Source organism: Chelmon rostratus, chromosome 2 (genome assembly GCF_017976325.1).
Source record: "Chelmon rostratus isolate fCheRos1 chromosome 2, fCheRos1.pri, whole genome shotgun sequence".
Lineage (NCBI taxonomy): Eukaryota > Metazoa > Chordata > Actinopteri > Chaetodontiformes > Chaetodontidae > Chelmon > Chelmon rostratus.
The window spans coordinates 19,563,788-19,588,452 of NC_055659.1; the positions used below are offsets into that span (position 1 = coordinate 19,563,788).

General features: G+C 45.6%; 1 protein-coding gene across 2 annotated transcripts in view; it reads left to right on the plus strand.

Moving 5' to 3' along the window:
• Nucleotides 1-24,665, plus strand: part of foxp4 (forkhead box P4) — a 92,411-nt gene that overhangs the window by 45,163 nt on the left and 22,583 nt on the right. The window contains exons 3-7 of one of the 2 annotated variants that reach the window (XM_041950400.1): nucleotides 4,220-4,309; nucleotides 14,306-14,428; nucleotides 17,605-17,721; nucleotides 21,553-21,691; nucleotides 24,225-24,426. In XM_041950400.1, coding sequence (XP_041806334.1) covers nucleotides 4,220-4,309; nucleotides 14,306-14,428; nucleotides 17,605-17,721; nucleotides 21,553-21,691; nucleotides 24,225-24,426 — 671 coding nt within the window. The remainder of the gene's footprint in view (nucleotides 1-4,219; nucleotides 4,310-14,305; nucleotides 14,429-17,604; nucleotides 17,722-21,552; nucleotides 21,692-24,224; nucleotides 24,427-24,665) is intronic. The other variant, XM_041950408.1, reaches the window with a different exon arrangement.

The window sequence follows — 24,665 nt, forward strand, 5'->3', positions numbered from 1 at the left end:
TACCCACCTGTCTCTCTCTCTCTCTCTCCCCTGTCCCTCCCTGCCTCCCCCTCCTCCTTTGCTACGTCTCGCTGTTTAGATTTCGTTGCTTATTCCTGCGTTCTCTCTCCCTGTCTCACCCAAACACGCTGGGCGGATTAGAGTCCAGATTCATCACATACACAGACCTGTTTGCTTTAGCAACCTGAGCCAGGCACAGGCACACACACACATACACACACGCAAATGTGGTGCAGGAGGCCTTACCTTGCAACATGTTGATGGCTACTTTATTGTTCATATCTGAGATTCAACTTGTAACTTGACAATCCACTTTCACATGGAGTATGTATACACACACACATACACACACACACGCAAGCACGCACGTGCTACAAGACCATCATACATACGTAGCAAAATTACATTTCTGTTCTTTTCTTCTAATAGATCCTCTGACTGCCTCACCAACCCTCCCGTCTTTCAAAGAAACATAGTTGTCAGCCATTTTTTCGGAATCCTGTTAAGGAGAGAAACTAGCCTTTACTGTGTGTGTGTGTGTGTGTGTGTGTGTGTGTGTGTGTGTGTGTGTGTGTGTGCGTGCGTGCGTGTGCGTGAGTGTGAGTGACCCTGCTGAATTAAAAAATGCACTGTTATTAAAGGCTGTGTCAGAGGCGATGATTTACAGAGGGGAGCGATGACAAGTCAGAAGAACTCACACACTGAACACACACACATACACACATACACACACACACTCACTCACACTGTGCTCTCAGGCCTCCAAGCTGAGCAGTGACCTCCTCACCCCTCCTTCCCCTTCCTCCTCCTCCTCCCTCGCTCTCTCACTCTAATAAAACCTGTCTGACACCACTGATGTGTGTATGTGCGTGTGGTGTGTGTATGTGAGTTTGTGTGTGTGTGTGCGTGTGCGTGCTCTGCGGCAGCACAAAGGCTCTGTTGTTGGGCCTCCCTCTTAGGCCTCCCTCATATTTTCTTTAAAGGTGCAGTGCGCCCCCAAGAATGCCACAGGGGGAGTGGGGAGTTGGGGCTGGGGGGTGGGGGGGGAGTCTAGGAGGAGCTGGTGTGTGGGTGGGGGGCTGGGGGGGGCACACTTTACAATGCTAGCGCTCACCCAGGTCACAGAGAGAAAAAGGCAAGGAGTGAGTGTGAAGAGGAGAAATGAAAGATAAGGGTCAAAAAGAGGAGTGCTTCTTGACAATGTAGGTATGAGAGTGTGTGTGTGTGTGTGTGTGTGTGTGTGTGTGTGTGTGTGTGTGTGTGTATCAGTGAAATTACAGCGCTCCCATCCCAATCAACTAATGCTGATTACAGAAGACATAAATAATCATAAACTAAAATAATAGATTTAGTGAAAACAAGCTTCAGTGAGCTAACACTACTCCAATAACTTAATATGAATGATTTAATATGTGTTTACTAATACAAAACTCATATGAGACAAATAGAACAGATCTTCAGCTCTAAATATGTTTTAAATATAATGAACTAAATCAAGTTTACAAGTGAAAAAAGCGAAAGGTGCACAAAACGATGTCTGGCTAGCTAAATCCATTATTTTGTGTCTATATTAGAACGCTTCAGAGTGTATTATTGCTCTCATACCATTGACCTTACCATAGGAACAAAGCAGGATGTGTTTGAACAGCCATCCACTTCTTAAGGCTTGTTTGTAGTCTGTTTAGTTCCTTTCCCCACTGACGTAACTGGTATTGCAAGTATAACAGAGCAGTGACTACATTTGAGCTGTCCAAAGGCTGGGCAGTTATTCAATATTAACACATATCGACATTCAGCGGAGTCGTGTCATATCATGCTATTTTACAAGAGAAGGTCAGTTAATTATCCCAAGAAAATTCAGAGCGTTGAGCATAACGGTTAGAAAAAATGTTTGTGTATACTGTGCGTCAATATCGGAAAAATAGTCTGAACTTGAAACTTATCCCTGAATTACGACTTTAATGGTCACCTGCCAGCTAATAATTAACCAGTTTCCTCCCCCTGATTGTGGTATAAAACTACAAATTACACTACTGTCTTTACACCTTCTAATCTCTACAGTTTCCTCTTAGCTGTGGCACATTTGTATCAACCTGGATCTAAATCCACAACACAGACTTACTTTAAATATCTACAGAATGACATGCTTTGTTGGTAGTTCTTGTCTCTCAAATACACCCACATCCACGAATGCAGGCCCAGGAGAGGAGACAGGCATCACCTCTGCTTGGTTGTAGCGTTTATGAAAGCCATAAATGGCTCTTTAATATAGTGGTAATCAGGGTGGTAATTTGGGTGGAATTGTCCCTTATTGTTGCCAGACATGCCTCCCCAACTCCTGCCAACACACACGCATATGCACACACACAGACAAACGCACACACTCACTCTCGGGCAGACAGGGTGTTCAAGGAGTAATTCACACCACATGCCAACAAACTGGGCGGTTGTGTTTTTTTTGCGTGTGTGTGTTTCTGTGTGTGTATGTCTGTGCCTGCTTTAATGCTGAGGTCAAACCAGTAAATGGGAGGGGGTTCCCAAGATTTTTGTTTAAGTGTTAAAATATATATGTGTGTGTGTGTGTGTGTGTGTATAGGCACGTCTAAAGCCACGTCCGTGTGTGTGTTTTAATTGCGGTCTCAGCAAAAGTAGCAAGTGTGCTCGATACAGATGGTTTTCATCACTCTGACTGCACAGAGAACTTCTCTCTCTTTCCCTCTCCCTCTAATCTCCCCTCTCTGTTTTTGTAATTAAACATTACTTAATGTACCCGAGCTTCTAATTTGACAATTCATTAAATATGTGACCGTATACTGTAAGTGTGTGCTGCAGTGTTTCACGGCTTCACAATATTCTGTAGTTGTGAAATGACGCAGGCGAACAGATTTCTGGTGCTGCATGGTTGAGTAAGAGCTTCCATGGTAAAGAACATCCCTCATTCTGGCCGTTAATTTGCGGTGTCCGCACACACACGCACACACACACACGCACACACACACACACAGACTTTCATAAATCAATATTTACTAAGGAACCTTTCCCCTTTGAGTCAGAGGAAGCAAATGTGCATCCTGCTGTCTCCCCTCTCTAACCCTCTGTCATGAGGTTGTGTGTGTGTGTGTGTGTGTGTGTGTGTGTGTGTGTGTGTGTGTGTGACTGTGCGCTTACAGTAAGTGTGAGGCGGCTCTTGTGTTTTGAGATGGGTGTTTTCTTGTTTTGTTTTAGGAGCAGTTCAGACATTCCAACAAAAATGCCCGTTCCTCAGGAACTGATTTGTCTTGTTGATAGAGAGCTTGAGTCTTTAACACTACAACAAGCAAAGAAAGACAGACATTAACTCTGATTTAATACAATTAAGGGTTTTTAATATAATTAAGGGTGAGGGGGAGACAGTGGGAGGGATGGCTGAGGTTGTGGAGTCGGAAGGATGAATCAGCAACAGTCGAGGGCAGAGTGAAGGAGTGAAGACAGAGCAAGAGCTCGATGGTGTCACTGGTTTGAATGGACAGCACTGGAGGGCAGAAAGGGGAGAAATGGGAAGAGGAGGAGGAATGAAGAGGTGGGTGGCGGTTAGTCACAGCGCTGCAGGGCACATCAGGGCAAACGGTCCCTTACATCACTCTGACACACATAAACACAAGTGCAACTGACACACATGAAGATATGCTGACACACTTCTGCCTCAGAGGATGTGGAAAACCCACTTTGCACCATTCTCGGGAAGGAGAGGGGGAGGAAGAGGAGGAGGAAAGGGGTGTGGAAGAGAGAGGGAAACAGAGAGAGGGAGGGTAGAGAAACAGAATGGAAAGAGGAGATGGTCAGAGTTTGGAGTCAAAGGAGGTTTTGAATGAGTTGGAATGAATTCAGTCACGTAGAGACACACACAAACGCAGATATACATACGCGAGCATGCTGTATGTGTGCCAGGTGGACGTCTCAGGTTGAGGAAATCAGACCTGACAGCTTGGCAAAGGGAGAAGGTACAGAGAGTGGCCAGCATGAGAGCGTTTTTGTGCTTCTCTTTTATCGAAATTGAAAAAAAAGTTTGTTTGGGGGCATGTTGTTTGAAACTGAACTTACACACATGCATTTTTTTTGGTTTTGAAGTCAGCTGTAACTTTGAGAGGTGCATGACTTTCATCAGTGTGCTGTTGTTTAATAATTGCAAATATTTCACTGTAGGACCGTGTGTCTGATCATCCCTATTTTTCCCTCGTAGGCGCTCCAGGCAGCCAGACAGTTCCTCCTCCAGCAGGCCTCTGGACTCAACTCCCCTGGCAGCAACGAGGTCAAACAGAGCCCTGTGCAGGTCAGAGCACATGCACATACACGCACACACACACACAGACACACAGACGCACAACCCCAGAGTTGCTTTGTCAGAATCTGTATAATATTAAGCCCCTGGCTGCTGCAGCTTCGCTTTCACCAGCCTGCCACGTCAACTACACACTGCGATATAGGCACATACTTTTCTTTCTCTCTCTCACTGTCTCTCGCCCTCTTTCTGTGAGTGCATGTGTGTGTGATTGTTAGTGTATGTGTGTGTGTGTGTGTGTGTGTATGTGTGTGAATGGGGTCTTTGTAGTGATTGGGGTAGCGGGCTGTTTTCAGAGTTGAATTCCACAGTAAGCAGAGAGAGCGGGGTTAGCTGGAGTGCAGGATCCCCGCTGAAAGACACTTGAGGAGGACACGCACACACAAGGCACACACACACACACACACACACACGACTGCTATCAGTGTATGTTGATAAATATCACACATGACGTTACTTCTGGCACTTCTTTACAATTATGTACAGAGTACAAGCAGAAGTGTGATTTGTAGCTATGTCTCATATCAATAAAGTGGGGCCATGGGTCTACTAGAGCAGCAAGCAGTCGGGCTGTTGCTCTGCTCTTCTCATTAACGTGCCACATGAAAAACAGACAGCTGGGCCTTCACAGTATAGGAAACGATGAAAGTCATGGGAGTGAGTGAAAGGCTGATGTGAGTCAGAAGCAAGGACAGATTTCATTTGCAGTGTCTGAAGCCAGTAAGGTGCTTGTGGGAACTTTAAAGTTGATACTGTGCAGGCCATCTAGATAAAAGGGAATTATTTGTAACTGTTTGTTCATAGATATGGAACAATATTTACATGTTAATGATACATGAAGTCGTGTCAAACCTCTTTGCTGCAAAGAAACTGGCTCTTTTATTTCTAATAGCAACAAGAAGGACTCATTTTGCATGAAGGAAGAGCGAAGTGTGTAGTATGAACAACAGTGGCCTCCATGACAGAGAAAACAAAACCACACAGAACTCAAACGCCATCACTAGAAAGACCAAAGAAAAAGGTTTTGCAGTGTCAGCCACACAGCTTAATTGCCAAGTGACCTCTGGAAAGTGCAAAAAATGCCACAGAATTAATGTCTTATTACTAGAAGATGTCAAAATTTTTAAAAAGGGGGATCTTACGGATTACACTTTAATCAAAAGCTGAATGGAATCAGAATCACTTTATTTACTTTGGATAGAAACTGGCAGTTGGAGAAATTACATGGTGGCTTTTAAGGGGTAGGAGAATAAAGTAAATACTCTTTATATCGTATCTGCAAATGTTCTAAAGATGAAATTGCATTTATATTGTAAATTAACACAAAATGGTTCACATGTGAATTGATGTTAATACATGTGTTGCAGAAGTTCAGCCACTCTGACTCTGACCCTCAGCCTGTCTCTGGCTTGCCCTCCTATACACAAGGTTTAAATCCACACGTGCAGCGCAGTGTGCGTCATCGGACCCTCGCTCTGAGTCAAACACAAATGGGACAATACTCTGCATTGACGTTTCTATTGCAATTTTTCTCTCCCTGGCTCATCTTGAAAAAGAGCTTAAGAGATAGCGAGTGGAGAAGTAAGAGAAAGCGAGCGTGTAGAGGGAAGTGAAACTGAAAGTTAGCGCCTGATGTAAATCTGTTGTTGTGCAGCGAGGTGTTAGGAACTACGGTCGAGTCCCTGCGAACGGCAACAAGAGATTAACCCGTGACAGCGTTTTCACACAAACGGAGTCAAACACAGGTTGAATACACGTTCAGTTGACCTGCCCATCTCTTGTATGAAAGGAGCATTACCTTCCCCTGGCTTCCCTCGCTCGCTCTCTGCCTTGAACACACACACACATACACACACCACTCTCCCCCTCCCGTACTCTCTCCATCTCTGTCTTGTTTGTCTTGTTTGTTGGTGCCTGGCCTGGCTAGCCTCTCTGTACTCTCCAGGGCATCCACGCTACATCTCTGTTGTCTGAGCTGTCAGCTCACATGGCCCCACACACCCTGCCAGCTCACGCACACACACACACACACACACACACACACACACACACTTGGATTTACATTTGTGTGTGTTTGTACTTGGATGCTTGCAGTCAGAAACACAGGCACAAACACAGCACAAAGTCTTGTTTGTGTACCTGTCTGTAGCAAGAGCAGCAGCACTGACGTTGTTTACTAGACCCCACAACAAACCTGACTACTAAAGTGGTGTGTAGAAAACTCTTAATTACAGTCATTCCCAGCTTTATGATCATTTTTAATTCGCAGCAACTGCACTCAGTCGCTGTAATTGAAGCAATCATCCGTCGGCCGCAGAGAGGGTGAGTGAGCGATGGAGTGAGCGAAGCCAGACGTTTAATCTGGTCATTTCGAAAGGTGGCAGTAAGCAACTGTACAGTGACACAGTGGCTCACATCAGGCACAAAATGGCCGTCCTCAGGTTGGTTCCTGCTGGGCTGCTCTCACACATGCAAATGAGCCTCAGCCAATAATGAGATCTTTAGGAGCTCGATAATTAGATTTTTCCCTTCTCTCAGAGGGAGAACGACAGAGGCAGACAGGGAGAGCTGGAAGACTTCTATTCGTGTCTTGACTTCTCTGGAGAAACCTTGGTCTGCGCTGACAAGCCCCCCCCCACCCCCTTCCTTCTATCCCCCCTCATACAGCCCCCCCCCACCCCTCCTTCCCATCATATTTCTCTTCTTTTCTTTATTTATAATAGAGGGGAGGATCTGAGCTGAGAGCAAAAGAAACTCAGAGATTATATCTGCTTTCTGATTGGTTGTTCAGAGATGGTCTCTGTGTTTGGCTGGCTGTGTGAGATGGTATCAATCCACTGTGTGTGTGTGTATGTGTCTGTGTGTGTGTGTCACTGTCAAGTGTCACATTCAGGAGAAACTCGACAATAGCTCAAGTCTTTAGACAGGCAATTGCAGGAAAAATTGATTGTGTGCAACAAAATTGCAGCTACAGTTGGTGAAAAGCACAATAATCAGAATTGTGTGAGGGATTATTTAGGAGTTTGATGATTCAAGACCAAAGAGGCGTTTTAATTTGACATTAGAAACAAATTTTGCACAGATAGAAATAATGTTGGTAGATAATGATAACACTTGACAATGACAGTCTGGAAACAGGAGAAAATTGCCGTTTTGGATGAATATGTAACATAAGTTGTTCTGCTTGTGGTCTTGTTGATCTGTCACTCACTGTGGTAATATGTCTAATACATAAGCTAGATTTTTAAATTGTTAACTCGAGCCATGAGGTTGTACAAAATGAATTGTGGATTGGTAATGAAGAGGTTAGAGAGCGAAATCGTGCATAACCAGATGGTCACAGGTTTAATCATGCACCGGCTTTGATAGTCGTAGTAGTAACTCTGTGTCCTTATTCAGCAAATACTGCTAACGCGCCCTTAAGCAAGGCATGCATGAACATGTGGATGAGCCAAGTAGCCTGTGAGTTATGAGTTATGTGAGTTATGGGCAGCGTGGAAAAGGAGCTCAGTCAGTCTTTCCTGAATAGGTGAAAAAGGCCACTCCTTCATGTGAGAGATTAGACTTGAAAGATGTCCTTACCCTCTGCAGTATTTGGATGATTTCACACTTGGTGTGTGTTTGTAGTAGGTATTGGACATAATTGGCCACAGTTATCTTAATTGGTTGTGGCACACGTGCGACTGAGTGAATTGGTGGGCACACAGTTGGCAGACGGAGTGGCAATTGGCGGATTACCCAGCATGATACGTAACATGCCTCCATGACCTGCCACACATTCTTTACAAGGGACACACTTGGCACGCGCCCATACACTGGGTGGGCACAAGCAGACACATATACACCCACTTGGCAGACACACGCCTGGCACACTTAACACACCGCCACTTGGCATGCACACATACAGATTAATGCACGTGCTTGGCTTTGGCCCATACGTATGTAATTGAATAGCGCGGTGTCCTGTTTTCATGTATTATTGAGGAGCTCGTTTAATTAGGAAAAAAATGAAAAGACTCATTAGAGATATGTTAATTAGCTTGGCTCTCTGCTCTCTGGAGAGGGCTGGCACCAGCACACTGGGACGGAGGAAGAGAGGGAGCCACGCAGGAAAGACGGCAGGGAGAGACTGAGTCATGTCAGTCTTAAAGCAGAGATTTTATTTCAATGAAAATACTTTGAATCAATATTACAACCATAATTTGCTAGTTTTCTACATGTGGCTGAATTGTTTTCTGACCTTCCCCAGCTGCCTTATTTGAACCACTACAGATTTGTGGAAAAACTACTGAACATAAGGATCCTGAAGCAGGGTTCAAAGTCTTTTAACTAATCAACAAAAGTATGTGGAAAGATGAGTGTTTAGCCCCCCAGAGTCTGCGGTACTGAAGCGGTTCCTTCTCTCGTTCTCTTTTATTTCCTTTCAAAGTGTTTTTCCCAAAGCACTCCTTTTGTCCACTCAATGAAAGTGCTTAGTTGGCAGTTTCTCTTATTTGATGTGGAGGGAATTGGGGCCGTGTGTGCACAAATGTGTGTGTGTGTGTGTGTATGCTGGGGGGGTAGGACGGGGTCCTGACAGTTTGTGAAGGGTGTATGGGAGGAGGTTGAGCAGCCAGTGGAATGGGTTTGGCTCTGGGCAGAGGGGTGGACAGACAGAGGGGAAGGATGGAGAGGAGAGGTTTGGCTCTGGCCACTGAAGTGTGAAACTCTTATTTTGTGATTTGAAACATGAGTGAAATCAGTAATGAAATATGGTCGATAACGGCCTCTCACACTTCCCAATGAAACGCCCCGAGTGTGTGTGTGTCTGCGTGTGTGTTTCTGGAAATGTGTTGTCATTTTTATTCTGAAGCACTGGGGCGTTAGATGGAGGGAGGGGGTGGCCGAGGGGAGGAGAAGGGAGAGTGGTGGAGGGGGGAGAAGAGGAGGATTTTCCACTTGAACTTACTGGTCTTTCACTGTCCTCGCTGAAGTTTTTTTTTCTGTTTTTCATTTGTCAGGCCCCTGTCAGGGGGAGCTGACTGTCAGGTGTGTCCACATGCAAAGTCTATGTGTATAAATACGTGTGCCTACGTGAGCATAGAGCAAGGCCCAGCTCAGCGATAGGCCAGTTTCAGATGCCTACAGTGTGTCCCTCAGTGGGCTCATGTCCCTCTGTCGTTTCCTCAACCCCTTTGTGCTCACCGTATCTCCAGTTCAGTTTGTTCTGAGAAGTCTCCCAGTCTGGCTTGCACAAACATACCTGTGATGTGAAGGCAGGTAGTAATAGAAAGAAACATACACACAAAGATTCAATAAAGCTCAAACCTCCTTTGGCACATGGAGATTTATTTTGGCAGCAGTCTACACGCATACATTGTTCATAGACTCGGCAGAAACATTACTCAGCAAAAAATTTGAGGCAGTAGAATGCTTGTATCATTCCCAACCCACCTGGCTTCGCTCATCAGTTCCCCACAGAGTAATGTGGCCCCTGGCCCTGCTGCAGATTAGCTGGAGGTGGGGTACTCACGACACACAAAGGGGCCCTTTTACTTCCAGTGGAGGCCTGGCCCTGAGCTCCAAACAACGCTCTCAGCACAGTAGGCGCTCCTTCTATTTCTCTTTTTCACTCAAATGCTTTTCTCCCTCGCTCCTGTGCTTTTCTCTGTCGAGCCTCTTGCTCTCTCCCTCCACCCCCGTGATGGCAAGATGAGCACAGACAGGCTGTTAACCTGGAGGGACTGAAAGGGGGAAGGAGCGATAGTGATGATAGCTGGTGAATAAACAAAAAACCAAAAAGAAGAGGGAGGGTTCACCATGCGCCATTAAAGCGCACCAAGAAACTGCTACTGCCGGCAGCTACTGTGCAGTGGCAGGAGTGGCCGTGTGCATGAATAAGCAGAGATTTGTTCCTTTTCTACCACTGCTGCTAATGTGTCACACTTTTGCCACTGGTCCAATCAGATGATAGTGACATTCAAGAAGGATTTAAAATCTTCTAAAAAAGGATGCCAGAAATACATTATGGCAACTTATTATAGAGTGAACAAAGGTTAAAAGTCAAAGGCTGGTTTTTACGTGCATTTATGTGTGCATGTGTGTGTGCTTGCGTGCGTGCCTGCATACGTGCGTGTGTGTGTGTGCAGACAGGAGAGACAGAAAGGCAGGCGTCCCTTCCAGGGTGAGGTGGTAATGCTCAGTGACAAGGATAAACAGCGCTGGGGTTTGCTCCTACCAGGAGAGGGGGATGAGGAGGAGGAGGAAGGGGAGGAGGTCTGTGTCAGCCCCCCTCTCTTCCTCCTGCTTTCTTCTCTGTCATTTTTTCAATTATCCCTCTCTCCTGCATGTCCCCGTAGACCCAGAGGCAGGGCCCGCATCATTTAGACTGGGAAGCTGTTTAGATTCTGATTATAGCCTCCTTTCTTCTCACCACTCGCTGCCTTCATACACACACACACACACACACACACACACACAGTTACACACCTTGCTCTGGCCGCTCACTTTTGAGCCGGTGTGAGGCGAATGACTGTAGCACTAAATGTATCTGCTTGTGAAGCTCGAGGGAGTGTTGTGGAAACTGTCACACGGTTTGAGCTTTTTTTACTGGAATTTTTTTGGAAGGGGAAAGACGTGGAAATATCCTTGAGATGATCTTTGTTTATTTTAAATGTGATAATTTGGTGTGCAAACGCATATATTAAGCGATGGTTAAGGCTGCTGTGTTCTTGGATGTATTTTTGTAATCAGGGACCTCAATTAGAAGGAAGGTGAAGGTGTGAAATCCAAAGTTCACGCTTAAATTAGAGAAGATGCAGTCATTTAGGCGGCCTGTCTCTGTACAAACATGGTGCTGAGCTGCAATAGGCCCGTTCCCCCCGGCTGCGTGCTGCTTTAATATCAGATAGCCCTCCTTCCTCTCTTCCTGAGGTCTCATCTGAAATGGAAAGTGGGGCTTTCCTCCTCGTTAGAATGAAAAGTCATCAAGGGAGGAGAGGAGAGAGGGATGGAGCCTCATTGAAATGCAAGTTACATCCCCCTTCTTTCTCTCCCTTCGCTCCTCTGGGACTCCATGCCTTTCTCCTGCTTCTCCTTCCCATCTTTAGGGCGCTCCCTCGCTCCCTCTCTTCCTTTGTTAATCAGTTAAACTCCCTCTTCAAACAACCCCTCTAATTACTCCTCCGCTCTCTGTAAACGACAAGGCTGTCTCTCGCTTCTTCTCTCCTCCCTCCCTCCTTACCCCCCCAGCTCCCTCTCCCCAAGACAGGGGTTGACCTCTGTCAGCCGCCGACCCCTCAGCACTGTGTATGCGTCTGCTTGTGTGTGCGCGTGTGACTGATTTTTGCATCTTAATGACGGGAGTGACATCTTTAAAATCTTACTATTATTAGTGGTTCAACTTACACACCTCGTGTAGAAGATTTTGTAATTGTTCACCCTTATTTGAGCCCATCTTCAGTGTCACAGCCGCTGCCTGGAGCTCTATGCCACATTTCTCCTTCTAAAAACCTGCTGGGTTCCTTTCTCTCTGTTTTCCAACCATTATTTCCTTCCTTCCTTCACTCCTTCTTTCCATTCTTCCTCTGTGTGGATGGTATTCCTGCTTCTCCCCTCTCTGTGCCCGCCCCTCCACTCATGCCCCCCACCCCCAGCTTCACCTCTCTCACACTAATCTACCACGCATCTCTCTCTTTTAAATTAACATGCAACACGAAAAAATGGGATGACAGCGGAAAAAAAATTAAATACATTTAATAAATGGCTGACTTCAAATCGCCCGGCTTTTCAGACTCTCCCTATTCACAGTCCAATGAAAGGGGAGAAATCATTCACCGGGAGAGACAAAGCCGAATGAAAATATAATTCCGCATTGTGAGGCGCTTTTGTCCTGGCCCGTCAAATCGCTAATGGCGAGGCTTTTGTTTTGTGGCGGCGCTCTCAGGCTGGCGGTGTCGTATGGCGGTGGCAACGCATGCCCCATAATCACCATGCTTTGTGATATTAGATTATAGGGGCAATTAATGGCGTCAAACCTTAACTACTCAGCATTCAGCCCGCCACACACACATTCAGCCGTAAGCACATGGATACGTGCACGTTTACACTCGCCCACCCACACACACATGCACACACACGCATATACAGTATATTATCAGCGCACATGGACGCGCATTTGGTTCTGGCATCAGAGCGTCAGCCAACACACCGAAAGGTGCTATAACTCTAGTAATTATTACGCCTGTGACTTGAAAATGTCAATGGCGGTGTGTATAAAATAGAATGTATGAGTTGTCAGGGAGGAAGAATGGGATGCACAAGAGCAATTAATTACAGCTTTTCATTTGGCAGCTTAGACTGACAAGGCCCGGCGGCGGGGGCAAGCTGGCATGACGCCAGGCTGCACCCATCACCACCCCCACCTTGCTCGCTGCACCCCACAACCCCATCCCCTCCGCCTGTTCCTTTACCAACTGCCACAACACCACCCTTCCCCTGCCTCATCCAACTCTGACTTTGTCTTGTCTTCTTCCTCTTCTCCTTCTCCTTCTACTTCTCCCTCAACTGAAACATGCAGAGAGAAAAAGAGACAGTGATGGATGGAAGGAGGGAGGGAGGGAGGCTGGCAGGGGGAGACAGGGGCCAGGTGGGGAAAGAGGGTGTTAGTATTTATGGCCAATCTTGTTTACAAAGTCAAATCAGCGCTTTACAGATTTAATTTACCAGTGACAGCTCGTCCCCTTGCTTTCTACCACGCAATTCACTCTCACATCACCCTCCCTACCTGCCATCCCCTCAGGTGGTGAGTAGATAGACTGCTCTGATGAGAGCTCCACACACACCGGCACTTGTGCGTGCCCACACACACAAGCCCACACACAGACGGGCACATACACACAGTTTGACCATGGGAGAGATTGATATTTCACCATGGAGTGAATATAGATAAATGGCCAATTTCAGAGGTGATAACTCACCCTTGTATTTCTCTGTAAAACAGCCATCACTTCTTAACAGACAGGATTATTTGTACTGAGAAGGCAGTATTCGTAGTTTATTGATGTGCAGGCAGTGAAAGAAGGGAGTGAGGTCGGTCTCCAACTCAATCTCTCCCCCTTAATATCTCTCAGCGTCTGAACTGCTCTGCCTCTTTATCCCCCTTGTTTTTTTCAAACCTTAATTCAGTTAATAAATACAAAAGCACTTCGTCAGCAGGATTGTTTGTGTGGTTTTTCACATATTCTGCCTGCATTTGTGTGTCTTGGTTTCTGATTTATGTGGTAAGTTTGTCTCCAGTTTTGCGTTGTTTGTAGTCCGATTAGCATCTCTGTCCATCTCTGTGTACAGTGCATGTGCATTAAGAGTGCTGCACAACACACACTGCAGAAATCACACCATTCTCTCTCTCTCTCTCTCTCTTTGCCTGCCTGCAGCTCTATCTGATGAGATAGACATCTCATCAGATAGCCACTCTGTTGTTCCTTTCTTCTTAGCCAGGCTTGACTGTGTGGAAAGAGAATCGGAGGCAGTCCTAATCATGTGTTTATGGAAGCAGATAAGATTTTATATCTTAAAGGGAGATTGCATATCTGTCCTTTCATCTGCCTGTTGTCACAGAAATTGCTTTCTTTCTTCTTTTTTTTTTTTTAAAAACAATGCCGGCCTTGTGTGGAAAAGTGTCAACAATATGTGTGTGCCGCGGTGCGTCTGTCTATTTATCTTTGTCTGGTGTTGCCAGCTCTTCTTAGCAGTGACTGACAACAGAGAAGAAGAGACAGCACATGTCTCTAACTTTACCTGTCCATACCAGCATGCTGTACAACCTCCATTCAGATTGTTTGTTTTGAGCTGAGCGTTCAGTTTGCAGGCACAGTCATGCACAGCGAGCTGGCTGGGCCTTTTCACACAAAGCTTAACCCACTGATTGAGCTGTCCTACTTTTGCAAGCCAGTATCTAAGTGTGATTTATCAGACATGTTTGTGTGTGTGTCCCTGTGTTGTCTTTAGGTGCCTGTGTCCATGGCTATGATGAGCCCACAGATGATCACTCCTCAACAGATGCAACAGATCCTGTCTCCCCCTCAGCTCCAGGCCCTGCTGCAGCAACAGCAGGCTCTAATGCTACAGCAGGTAAAACACACACACACACCCCACACACACTCAGATTGGACCCAGTCCCAGACCGGCATGTTTGGATGTGTCTGTTTTAGTAGGCGCTGACACACACTGGGCGTGATTGTATCTTATTCACTGCTCTGAGATCTTTGAAGATAAACTCATCCACATATCCACTTATACACACATTGTCATTTCGAGTACCTCCTCTTTAGCAGTGTTGCTAGGAGAATGTGCATGCTCCCGCCTGCATGCACACACGTGCACACATGCACGTACACTGACACACACTCACACACAAACATACACTCAAACTTGTAGGCTTTTTAGCATCAGCCAGTGAATCATAGTGATTCAGGGGTGTGTGTGTTGATGCCTGGCAGGTGAGAGAGGGGTTGCCATGTCGACACAAACCAATAAACACTCCTCATCTGCAACAGATCTGCCAAATCGGACACACTATCCTGTGACCTCCTACCTACACACATGAAACACACAAGCAACCTTGTAAAGACTGTGAGGAGGATTATTAACAGAGTGGAGATACAGTAGAGTAATTGCGGCATAGGGGATGTCGACAAAACACATACATACATACACAGGCAGGCAAGGCCAGAGCAGACCATAGATTTAATAAGGAGCGGTAGCTTTAGGCGAGTATAAATTGCAGTGGGAAGATCTGACAACATGTATCATAATGGAAATGTGAAATGTGCTGGCTTTCTGGAAGCAGACGTGCAGACGGTTAAGAACCTCTTCACCAGCTCTTTTTTTCTCTAACGAGGAAAGAAAGAGGGGGCGATAATGCACGCTCACACACTCATTCATTCACACACACACGTGCACACACACACGCACACACACATACATTACACTTCCACTATTAAAACCACTGAGTTTAACATTGCTCTCCCACTTAATTAACCACAGTATGGACTTGCTCTAAGTGTATATCTGCAAATCAGGCACTTTTACATACACACATACACACACACACACACGCACGCAGTGCACACTCACACACATGCAGGACAATCAACCAGCATATCACTCACTGAAGCATTAAATTTCATATCCCCATGGCAATACAGCATTGTGTAAGGGTGTGTAAGTAAGGTTTATGGCCCACCGCTGCAGCAGTTGTGTGTTTGTACGGGCACTCATTTGTGGATTTGCGTGTGTGTGTGTGTGTTTGTGTGTATGTGTATGTGTGTTTTAACCTTTAAGTTTGCGCTAACCTTTACTTATGCTACAGCTGCGCTGCCTTTCTTTCTTGGTGTGTTCACTAAAGTCAAGGTCATGGTAATAGGCTGGAGAGGTGAGTACCTCACTTACACATACTCTTAATGCACAGAGCCACTGAATCAAATCATTAAAAAGACCTTAATTATCACTTAATTATTCCCTCACTCACCACTCTCCAGCCGTGTGTGTGTGTGTGCGTGTTTGCCTGCCTGTGTGTGTGTGTGCTTGCATATGCATTTGTCTGTGTGATGAGGAGGTGATCAGGGCTAGTGACGCGGAAAAGAGAGATTAACTCCGCCTAAGGAGCGATAAAAGAGAGGAAAGACAGATGGAAAAGAAAAGAAAGAGCAGCAACAAGGAATGAGTCGTGCATTTAGAATAAATTGAGGACAAGACGGAACGTCATAATACAAAAGAACAGTAGATTATGCAAAATTTAAGTTATGGCTGGAGCAAGATTGAAACGGGAAATGGCAAACAGCTTTACACAAAAAGAGCCGGACCATTACATTACGCAGGGCGTGTGGTGAAGAGGCAGTGGTGTGTAGTCTGTTCACTGCAGGGTCAGACGGATGAGAGACTGAAACAACTGCTGCGTTGTGAAGTCATTCTCTGCTGAAAAGCCTCTTTGAACATTTGACGCACCATGAAACAAAGACAAACTGCAGACGGACACATGTACAAGCTGTTCTCAAGAGGATAACCCCCCACACACACGCACACAGACACACACAAACACACACTGTGGTCAGTGTGAATTTTCCTGTCCGCCTTGCTCTCCTCTCAGCAAGATTATAATCTTAATGGAGCTTCCTGAGTAAATTAGTGATTAGTAACTCAAACAAACAGACGAGCCGTGGCCAGTCAGAGGAGACTGTGTGTGTGTGTGTGTGTGTGTGTGTGTGTGTGTGTGTGTGTGTGTGTGTGTGTGTGTTTGCAAGCAAATTGTGACTTAATACGTGTGTTTCCATAAATTAGACTGCAATGCTAAATCCGGTAGTGTAAAATTATTGCATTTAGCATCGCCGTCCAGTTCATTCCAGATAATATCTGCGTAATTACAGCAGAAAAGTAAATGCTCGTGAAGGTGAAGAACACAAAGGAGTACAGACAAATTCTGTCACATTCCTCTCAGTCCATGAGGCCTTTATGGCAATGGATGGACAACCTATAAATAACCACACATAAAGTGGGCCCGCTTCTCTTATTTAAGAATTACTGGCTCAAAACACACACACATACACACATACACGCACACGCACACACACACACACACACACACACACACACAGAGCCCAAGCAGGTGTTTTATGACAGCAGTACAGTAAATACAGTAAGAGCTGGCTTAAAGTATTTCACAGAGGAATATCTCCATGTGCATTTCTTCCCTGTAGGCTTAGAACGGACCTGTTCAGTCTTGAAGACTGTGTGTGTGTGTGTGTGTGTGTTTGTGTGTGTGTGTGTGTGTGTGTGTGTGTGTGTGTGTGTTTGTGCAGGTGTTTTTCTGTCTGACTGCGTTGTGCCACAGTCAGATCATTCTGCGCAGTGCTTGAACGCAATGTAAATAATCCAAGCAGTTTTGGCGTTATATGGTACCTTTGACACACACAATCACTTGACACACCATAATGGCTTCGTAATATTCTTCAGCAGTCTTTCTCAGGTCTGTGTTCGCTTGTTGTATGCGGTTTGTCAATAAACCACACACCGCCACAACAATAAACTGCGGCCTTCACTGACAGCGGAGGAATAGAAAGCGGCTGCATTCCTTGAGACTCCCATTCAAGTTATGGTGTCAGACTATGGCGGGGCGTTTCACTGCTGGAAGACTGTGGTATTGTTGAGGTTGATACAAAGTGTGTTGTGACTCACTCGCCTCATATTTCTTCCTCCCTCTCCCCCTCCTCCTCACCCTGCCTCCACTCTCTTTCTGCGTCTGTCTCTAGTTACAGGAGTACTACAAGAAGCAGCAGGAGCAGTTGCATCTCCAGCTTCTGACTCAGCAGCAGCAGCAACAGCAACAGCAGCAGCAGCAGCAGGCTGGGAAGCAAGCGGCAAAAGAGGTGAACTTCACCAAGTACACACTCACTTGGCTCAAGTACACTCTGAAGTACACAAGTACCCTTAAACGCAGTAAAAGCGGTTGACATGGGAGCCAGCAGAAGGAAAAAATCGCACTGAGGATGTAATGTATAGTATGTTTGATACATGTTTTGGCTCTCATCCTCCCTTTTCCTCTAGTTTATTGTTGTGTGAAACAACACAAGGATTAGTGAATACAGATTTTCATTTTTTCTCTACCAGTGTGCCATGTGGAGGCAGCGAAGCCGTGCTGCGCTAAGCCATACGCTCCCCTGCCAAAGTATTCATTTGCATGCCTTCGGCTCTAAGCTGGAGGTGAAATCTCTCTGTAGGAGGGGTCTGCCACTCTTTTAATTGTCAATTAACCCCGCCAGCACAAGGAGCCTCCCTCGCTCTCGCTTTCTCTCTCGCGCACACACAAATATGCATGAGCACGCACACTGTACCAGGTTTAACCACAGCTGTGGTACAGTAGGATAACAGAGGATCAACTGGGATCACATCGTGGCACAACAAAGAGGATCTCAATCGATCAGACAAGATTACTGTCATAACCTGTGTGTTGGAGAGGGTGTGTGTGTGTGTGTGTGTGTGTGTGTGTGCGTGTGTGTGTGTGTGTGTGTGTGTGTGTGTGCCTGCCTGTTTGTGCATGTGGGTACTGCATGCGTATGATAGAGACATTTTTACTACATGAATGCTCATTCACCAAAATTACCGAGCACATAGAGGACCAAGCCGGAGACAGTAAAGGGAAAAGGGCCTCATGAGACTTTTCTGATAAACGCATGAGAAGACACATCCTAGATTTCTCCTATTTTCCCTCCTCCTCTCCCTCGCCCCCCTCTCCCAGTGGGCAGAACCCCCCTCCCACCCTCTCTGCCCAAACTCCTCGCCGACAGCGGTCAGCCAACTCGACCGTGACCAAAGCAAACCAGTTGTGGTTGACTCGCATGTTGAGAGGGTGTCTGAATCGCTTTCCCTTTCTCCCTTCTCTCTGCTACTGTCCCAGTTTTCAGGTTTGTTGTTCTGTAACAACTAGACAAGTGCAAACACTGGTCACACAGCTACACATACATGCAGAGAGGGAGAGGCTTGATGTGTGATGGTTCACTGCACAAACACATACACTTGGGGGAATATGCCTTCCTACAGAGCTGCATATACAGTAGCTGATATGACTAAGGCCATTTCCAGCAGTCAGTGGTTTTACAGTTGCTGTGAGCCATCAGTCAACACCAAAAACACCTTTTTAGTTGATTCTAATATCTGGTGCTGTCGGACATTGAGGCAGGGGGTGTGTTTCATTTATGTAAGCCTTGCACTGTTTGTGAGCCTGTCCTACAAGTCAAGATAACCAGAAATCAGCCGGTGTGGGAGAGGATTTTAAGCAATTTTAGATTCTAGCCAGCCTTTAACACGCCCAGAACAGGAAGAGACAGAGGAGACGGTGGAGGAGGGAGGGAGAATAAAACAGTCTGTGCTCGAGTGGCTGTGACTCTTTGCCCTTATCCCTCTTTTCTGCAATTCCTCTTCACTTTCTCGTCTGCGTGGAAGTGATGCGTTGAAAGAAAGAGTATGTATGTGTATGTTGAGTCAGGGTTTGTGTGTGTCGCTGGTACATTTGGGACTGGTCAGGAGTCGGCTTAATGAAGTGACTCTGACCATCACAAGAGATGTGTGCATGCGTGTGTGCGTGTGTGTGTGTGTACGTCTGCCAGTGTCCATCTACAGTATGTGTGTGTGTGTGCGTGCGTGCGTGCTTGTCTGTCTGTGAGTGTCCTTCTATGGGTGTGTGTGTGTGTGTGTCTGTGTGACTGGCAGGCTCAGACAGTGTGTGATGTGCTCATAAATCACATTGACAGCCTGTTACTGCGCTAGCTTTGGTCACTCAGCCACAGCTAATGTAAACAGAACACAGGCGCACACACACACACACACACACACACACACAATGTTTTAAAGAACCATAGCCATATCTCAGGAGGGAATGAGAGGCTGGGGGGGTGAAAGAAAAAAAAAAGATGGACAAGTAGAAAAGGAGGGGAGGAGGAGGAGAGAAAAGGAGGAAACTGTTCAGTTCATTCTGATCATGATAAAACATGTATTGCAACAAATGAGAATTAGGCAATTCACTCCACAAGAACTGATGACAGATTTTTGTCTACGACAAAGCCGAAGAGATGAATGTTTCCTGATTGTACACTAGTTTCAACACAGTTACAAACACAAGTCTTCTTTACTAACAAACTAGAGCAAAGTGCAGGAGGACACTGTGATGGTGGGAGCAGTATGCAGGATCTGGTCTGCTTCATGGACTGTAGCTGTGGTTGATTGGCTGCTAGATAGTCTGACCTGTGACTGTTGTGTCCTACTTGAACCACCAGGAAGCTCTATTTACATATGTTTACAGTGACCAAAGGTGTTGATACAAAGTCTGGACAGCCTTAGCAGAGATTTCCTTGTGGTCCAAGAATTATAACCACTTTTTGTCTGTTGTAGAGTTATTCCTCGTTCTTTAGAATATCCTTATCTATTTACATTACAAAGTCCTGATCAGGGGCCTGCTTCACGAAAATTGGAACACGCAAACATGATGTCATTTCCTCTCTTGTTAATTTTGACATGTTTCGTGAAACACGCCGCAGATTTCCAGCAAATATGAATAATACTTTCAGTTACAGTCACTTGAAACCAAATTCCATTGAACTGTTGCATGAAAAAAGGTGTTTTCCCCTTTTTTTTAACCTTCTGTGTTTTTCTTTTATGAAGAATAGTTTTTTTTACTTACTCCTCTATGCCCCCTGCACCTCCCTAACAGCCCCCTCCCACACACAAACACACTGCCATCACACTTCTTCTCCCCAGGCACCAAGTCTGAAAGGAAGTGACCTCTCTGCCCTTCCTGTGAGATCCTCTCTGTTCAAAGAGTTCCAGGCTGCCACTCTGTCTCTCACACATACACATGCACACACAATGAGCAGTTCCTCAAGTTGTATTTATTTATTTTTCTCCTCTAGTTATCTGTGAGAGATAAAGTCCATCTCTCTCGGGGGTTGGTCAGGGGGGACTTCAAACAGCGCAGCACAGGCCAGGTCTGCCCCAGACTGGGAGAGCAGGAAAGGGGACATTTATCACAGTAACACACACCGACATTATCGCCACGCGCCATGTAGTCTCTCCCACTCTCCCTTCAACCTCCCTCGTTCCCTTCCCTCCTGCTCTTCATCCTCGGGGTCCTCACAGCTTGGCTTCAGGCTTTTCTTCCATTTGATACAGAACTAATTTTCTGCTCTCTGGCCTCATAGTTCTCATTGTTTTCCAGCAGCAGACAGGCAACCTTTTTATCATCCTTTTTACTTTTTCACATGGTGTTTAACTCACTTTCTTACTGACTGAATGATGCAGTGAGGCCAATGGAAATCATAAAACAGAACAGATAAACGGGGCTTCTTTTTAGATGTTGAGAGAGAGAGAAATTAAAAAAAAAAACTATCAGGGGCAACTGTCAAAAGTCTAGATAAAAACAACTATTGAAAAATGTGACATTTGACAAAATGTGAGTGTTTTGAGAGTAAAATATGTGCTCAGTGTTTATGTTGGAGCAAATCAAAGTTTTTTTCACATTCAAGCTTATTTCTGCAGGCCTGCACTGGTTTGACATTTTTTGTGGCAGGATGAACGAAGAGTTTATTACTGCAAATAAAAAAGTTTTTTTTAAAAAGAGTTTTTTTACTCTACTGGTGAAGAATTGGATGTAGATGATGTGGAAGTAACTTTTTCTACCCCCTGTGTCTCTTTCCTCTGGCTAACAGCAGTTAGGCAGTAAGCAGTTGGCCTTCCAGCAGCAGCTGATCCAGATGCAGCAGCTTCAGCAGCAGCACATCCTCAACCTCCAGAGACAAGGCCTGGTCCCACTGCAGCCCACCGCCACCATGCAGTCTCTGCAGCAAGGTACGCTCACGCTCGTTTGTGCAACCTTAACAAAACAGACACATCCTGACAAACATGCATGCACACATGGTCTAAACTGAGCACACACGCAGGCCTGTGCCCAGTGCCACATGTGAAGCCTGTTAAGTTAATCAGCCTGTAAAAGATAAAAGGAAACCTGATTGGTGGGTTTGTGGAAGGTAGTCATTTGGATAATAAGTAAAATATGCCACTAAGCCCCCTGCTTGGAGGTGTGTGCATGTGCTTGTGTGAGCGTGTGTGTGTGTATAGACTTGAACTTGAGAATAGCCAGACACAAGAGCATCATCCTTTTGCTATTGCTGTGCCCACTGGATTTTCTTTTTTTGTTCCTACATGTTGTTTCTCCTACAGTCCCTTCATTTTGTCAGCACAGTTTTAGAACAATAAAAGTTGACTGTAGTGTGTTTGTCTTTGTCCACTTTTGCCAGCACACAGTAATGTCTAACACACGCGTGCACGCTATCTCACACGCAGAGAACGCTTTAGGGGTTCTAAAGTGGCCGTAACATTGCTAAAGCGCTTACTGAGTCGACCAAACAGGCCAGTTTCCTTCCCTCCGTCTGTCGGATCTCTCTCGTGCGCAGTCACATGCAGTCACACACACAACACTCTCGTACTCCGCTCCGTGATCTGAATCTGACAAAAACAAAAATAAACTCAAATCTATTTCTTTTCTAAAATGTTAATTTCACCCAAAACTTGCACAGAGACTTTAGAGTGATTTGGGCATGTGTGTTTTTACGTGCTAGGGTGTGTGTGTGTGTGTGTGTGTGTGTGTGTGTGTGTGTGTGTGTGTGTGTGTGGAATTACCAGGTTACAGAGAGTGACAAAAAAAAAAAACGAGTGGATGCAAATTGAATACAAAAGACAGAGGCTACAGTTTTGACTAGAAGAGTGTAATTTTTCAGACAGTTTCAAACATTTGGCTTTGGCATCTCCTTCTCTTTCTCTTTCTCTCTCACTCTGTATCAGAGTGGAATTTCCCTGCAGTGTGAAAGAGCCGGTCCATTGTGACGGCTCAGCCAGGCGTGAGCCAGAGCATTCCTCTGGCCAGCCATGCCACACAAACACACAAACACACATGCATAAACACTCGCACCTACACACACAACTGCACACACTACTGCCCCGCCTCAAAGGGCCGTTGTGTCCGGTGGGTGGTTGGTGGAGGGGTGGGGTGACATGAGGGGTCCTGCTATGGTATTTGTTTATTTCTCTTACTGCAGTAAGATGGAGGCACTTATATCCAGTGAGAAGAAAACTAATTTTAAGAAGAATCTACCTGTTTTTTCTAAGCACAGACTGAGAGAGTGCACTTTTTCACTCATATAAAAAATCCATTCGATTAGACTTCCTCCTGTTAGGCAGCACCTTCTAAAGTAGCATCTCATCAGTCTACAGGCATCGCTGTGAAATAAATATGACCCTAGATGTGGGTGTGTATGTTTAACAGTTAGCAGGAGCGCTCTCATCCTCTCAAATACTTTGTGTCTGTCAACAGGAGGATGCTGTGAGAACACATTTTTAGCTGAATGCTAACGAAATCAGGGTTTTTTTGCTTTACACTCATCAGTTTTTCTTTAAAGTTAAATTTTTTATGCATTTTAAAATTGAATGGATGTGGTGTGAGCTAGTCTGATTAGTCAAAAGAGGAAACACTTTATGTAGACAATCTCTTAACAACTTTACACTTTCCCTTTCTGGGTGTGTCCACAGATTGGTCGGGTTTCTTGGATAATACACACACACACACACTCAGAGAAATCCATGCTCACACCACCTCATTCCTCCAGAGTGAGAACTTTTGTTTTGGCGGGACCGCAGAAGAATGCAGACAAAGCAGACATAATATTTGGATTGCTGCGAAGTCTGTGTATGTGTGTGTATGTGCACATATGTGTGTGTGTGTGTGTTTTTGTGTGTGTGTGTGTGTGTGGCTGCATGTGTGCGTGCTTACGTGCAGGGTAAGATCCATTGGAGTAGGCTGTGGCATTTTAGGCGTCTCTCGCGCTCTGAAATTGGAGCAGAAATAACAAAGCTGCAACTCGAAAAAACGCAAAGTGTGCACCCACCCTGTTCAGAGAAATAGTGGTACTGACAGGAGCAGTGATGCTGGTGGACAGTCACAATTGCCAAAAGAGACTAGGAAATAGTTGAGCTATGTAGATATCTGGAAAAATAGCAAAAACATGCAGAAATTAACCTCCTGTCTGTTTTAGTTTGTCCTATTTTCCTCTCTGAACTGCTCCTAAGGGGACTGTAATAGTTGCATCTGTGTTTTATGTGCATTCGAATAGTCAGTCGCTGCCCACTGTGACATCAGTGTATTTACAGTGTGTCTGTGTGTGGGCGGTATTGTAGATTGTGTCTCATCTGACTTATTATTAACCACATTTCTTTCTACCTTTGTTTGAGTCAGCTTAACTTATCAATATCCTATATCACCTTTGCACTGAACATGAAATTGATCAACCGAGTTAGATGCTAAGTGAATTGTGTTCCTTCTCTGCAGCGATGTGTCCGTCAGACCTCCAACAGCTGTGGAAGGAGGTGTCAGGGGTGCCGAGCAGTGAGGAGGCCCTGAAACAGGCCGAGGGCCTGGACTTGAGCACCAACAGCTCCAATTCTACCTCAGCTTTCCCCAAAGCTGCCAGCGCTCACATCCCACTGCACAGCCTGGCCAACGGACAGAGCCACACCCCAAAGAGAGACAGGTACAGTGATGCGCTATATGTCAGCATACCTCAGATATTCACATTGTGATGGTGTGTCTGTCCTCTGTGTGACCCGTAGCCTCTCTAACTCACACACACTCTTGTTATGTCATTTTCGGGCTTATAACTTTCAGCTGTTCTTCCGTACCTATGTACGTAAACACCTTTACAAAACATGCACATGCAGCATATCACACATCACCAGGGTGTCAGCGTCTCACAGCTCATTTGATAGGAGG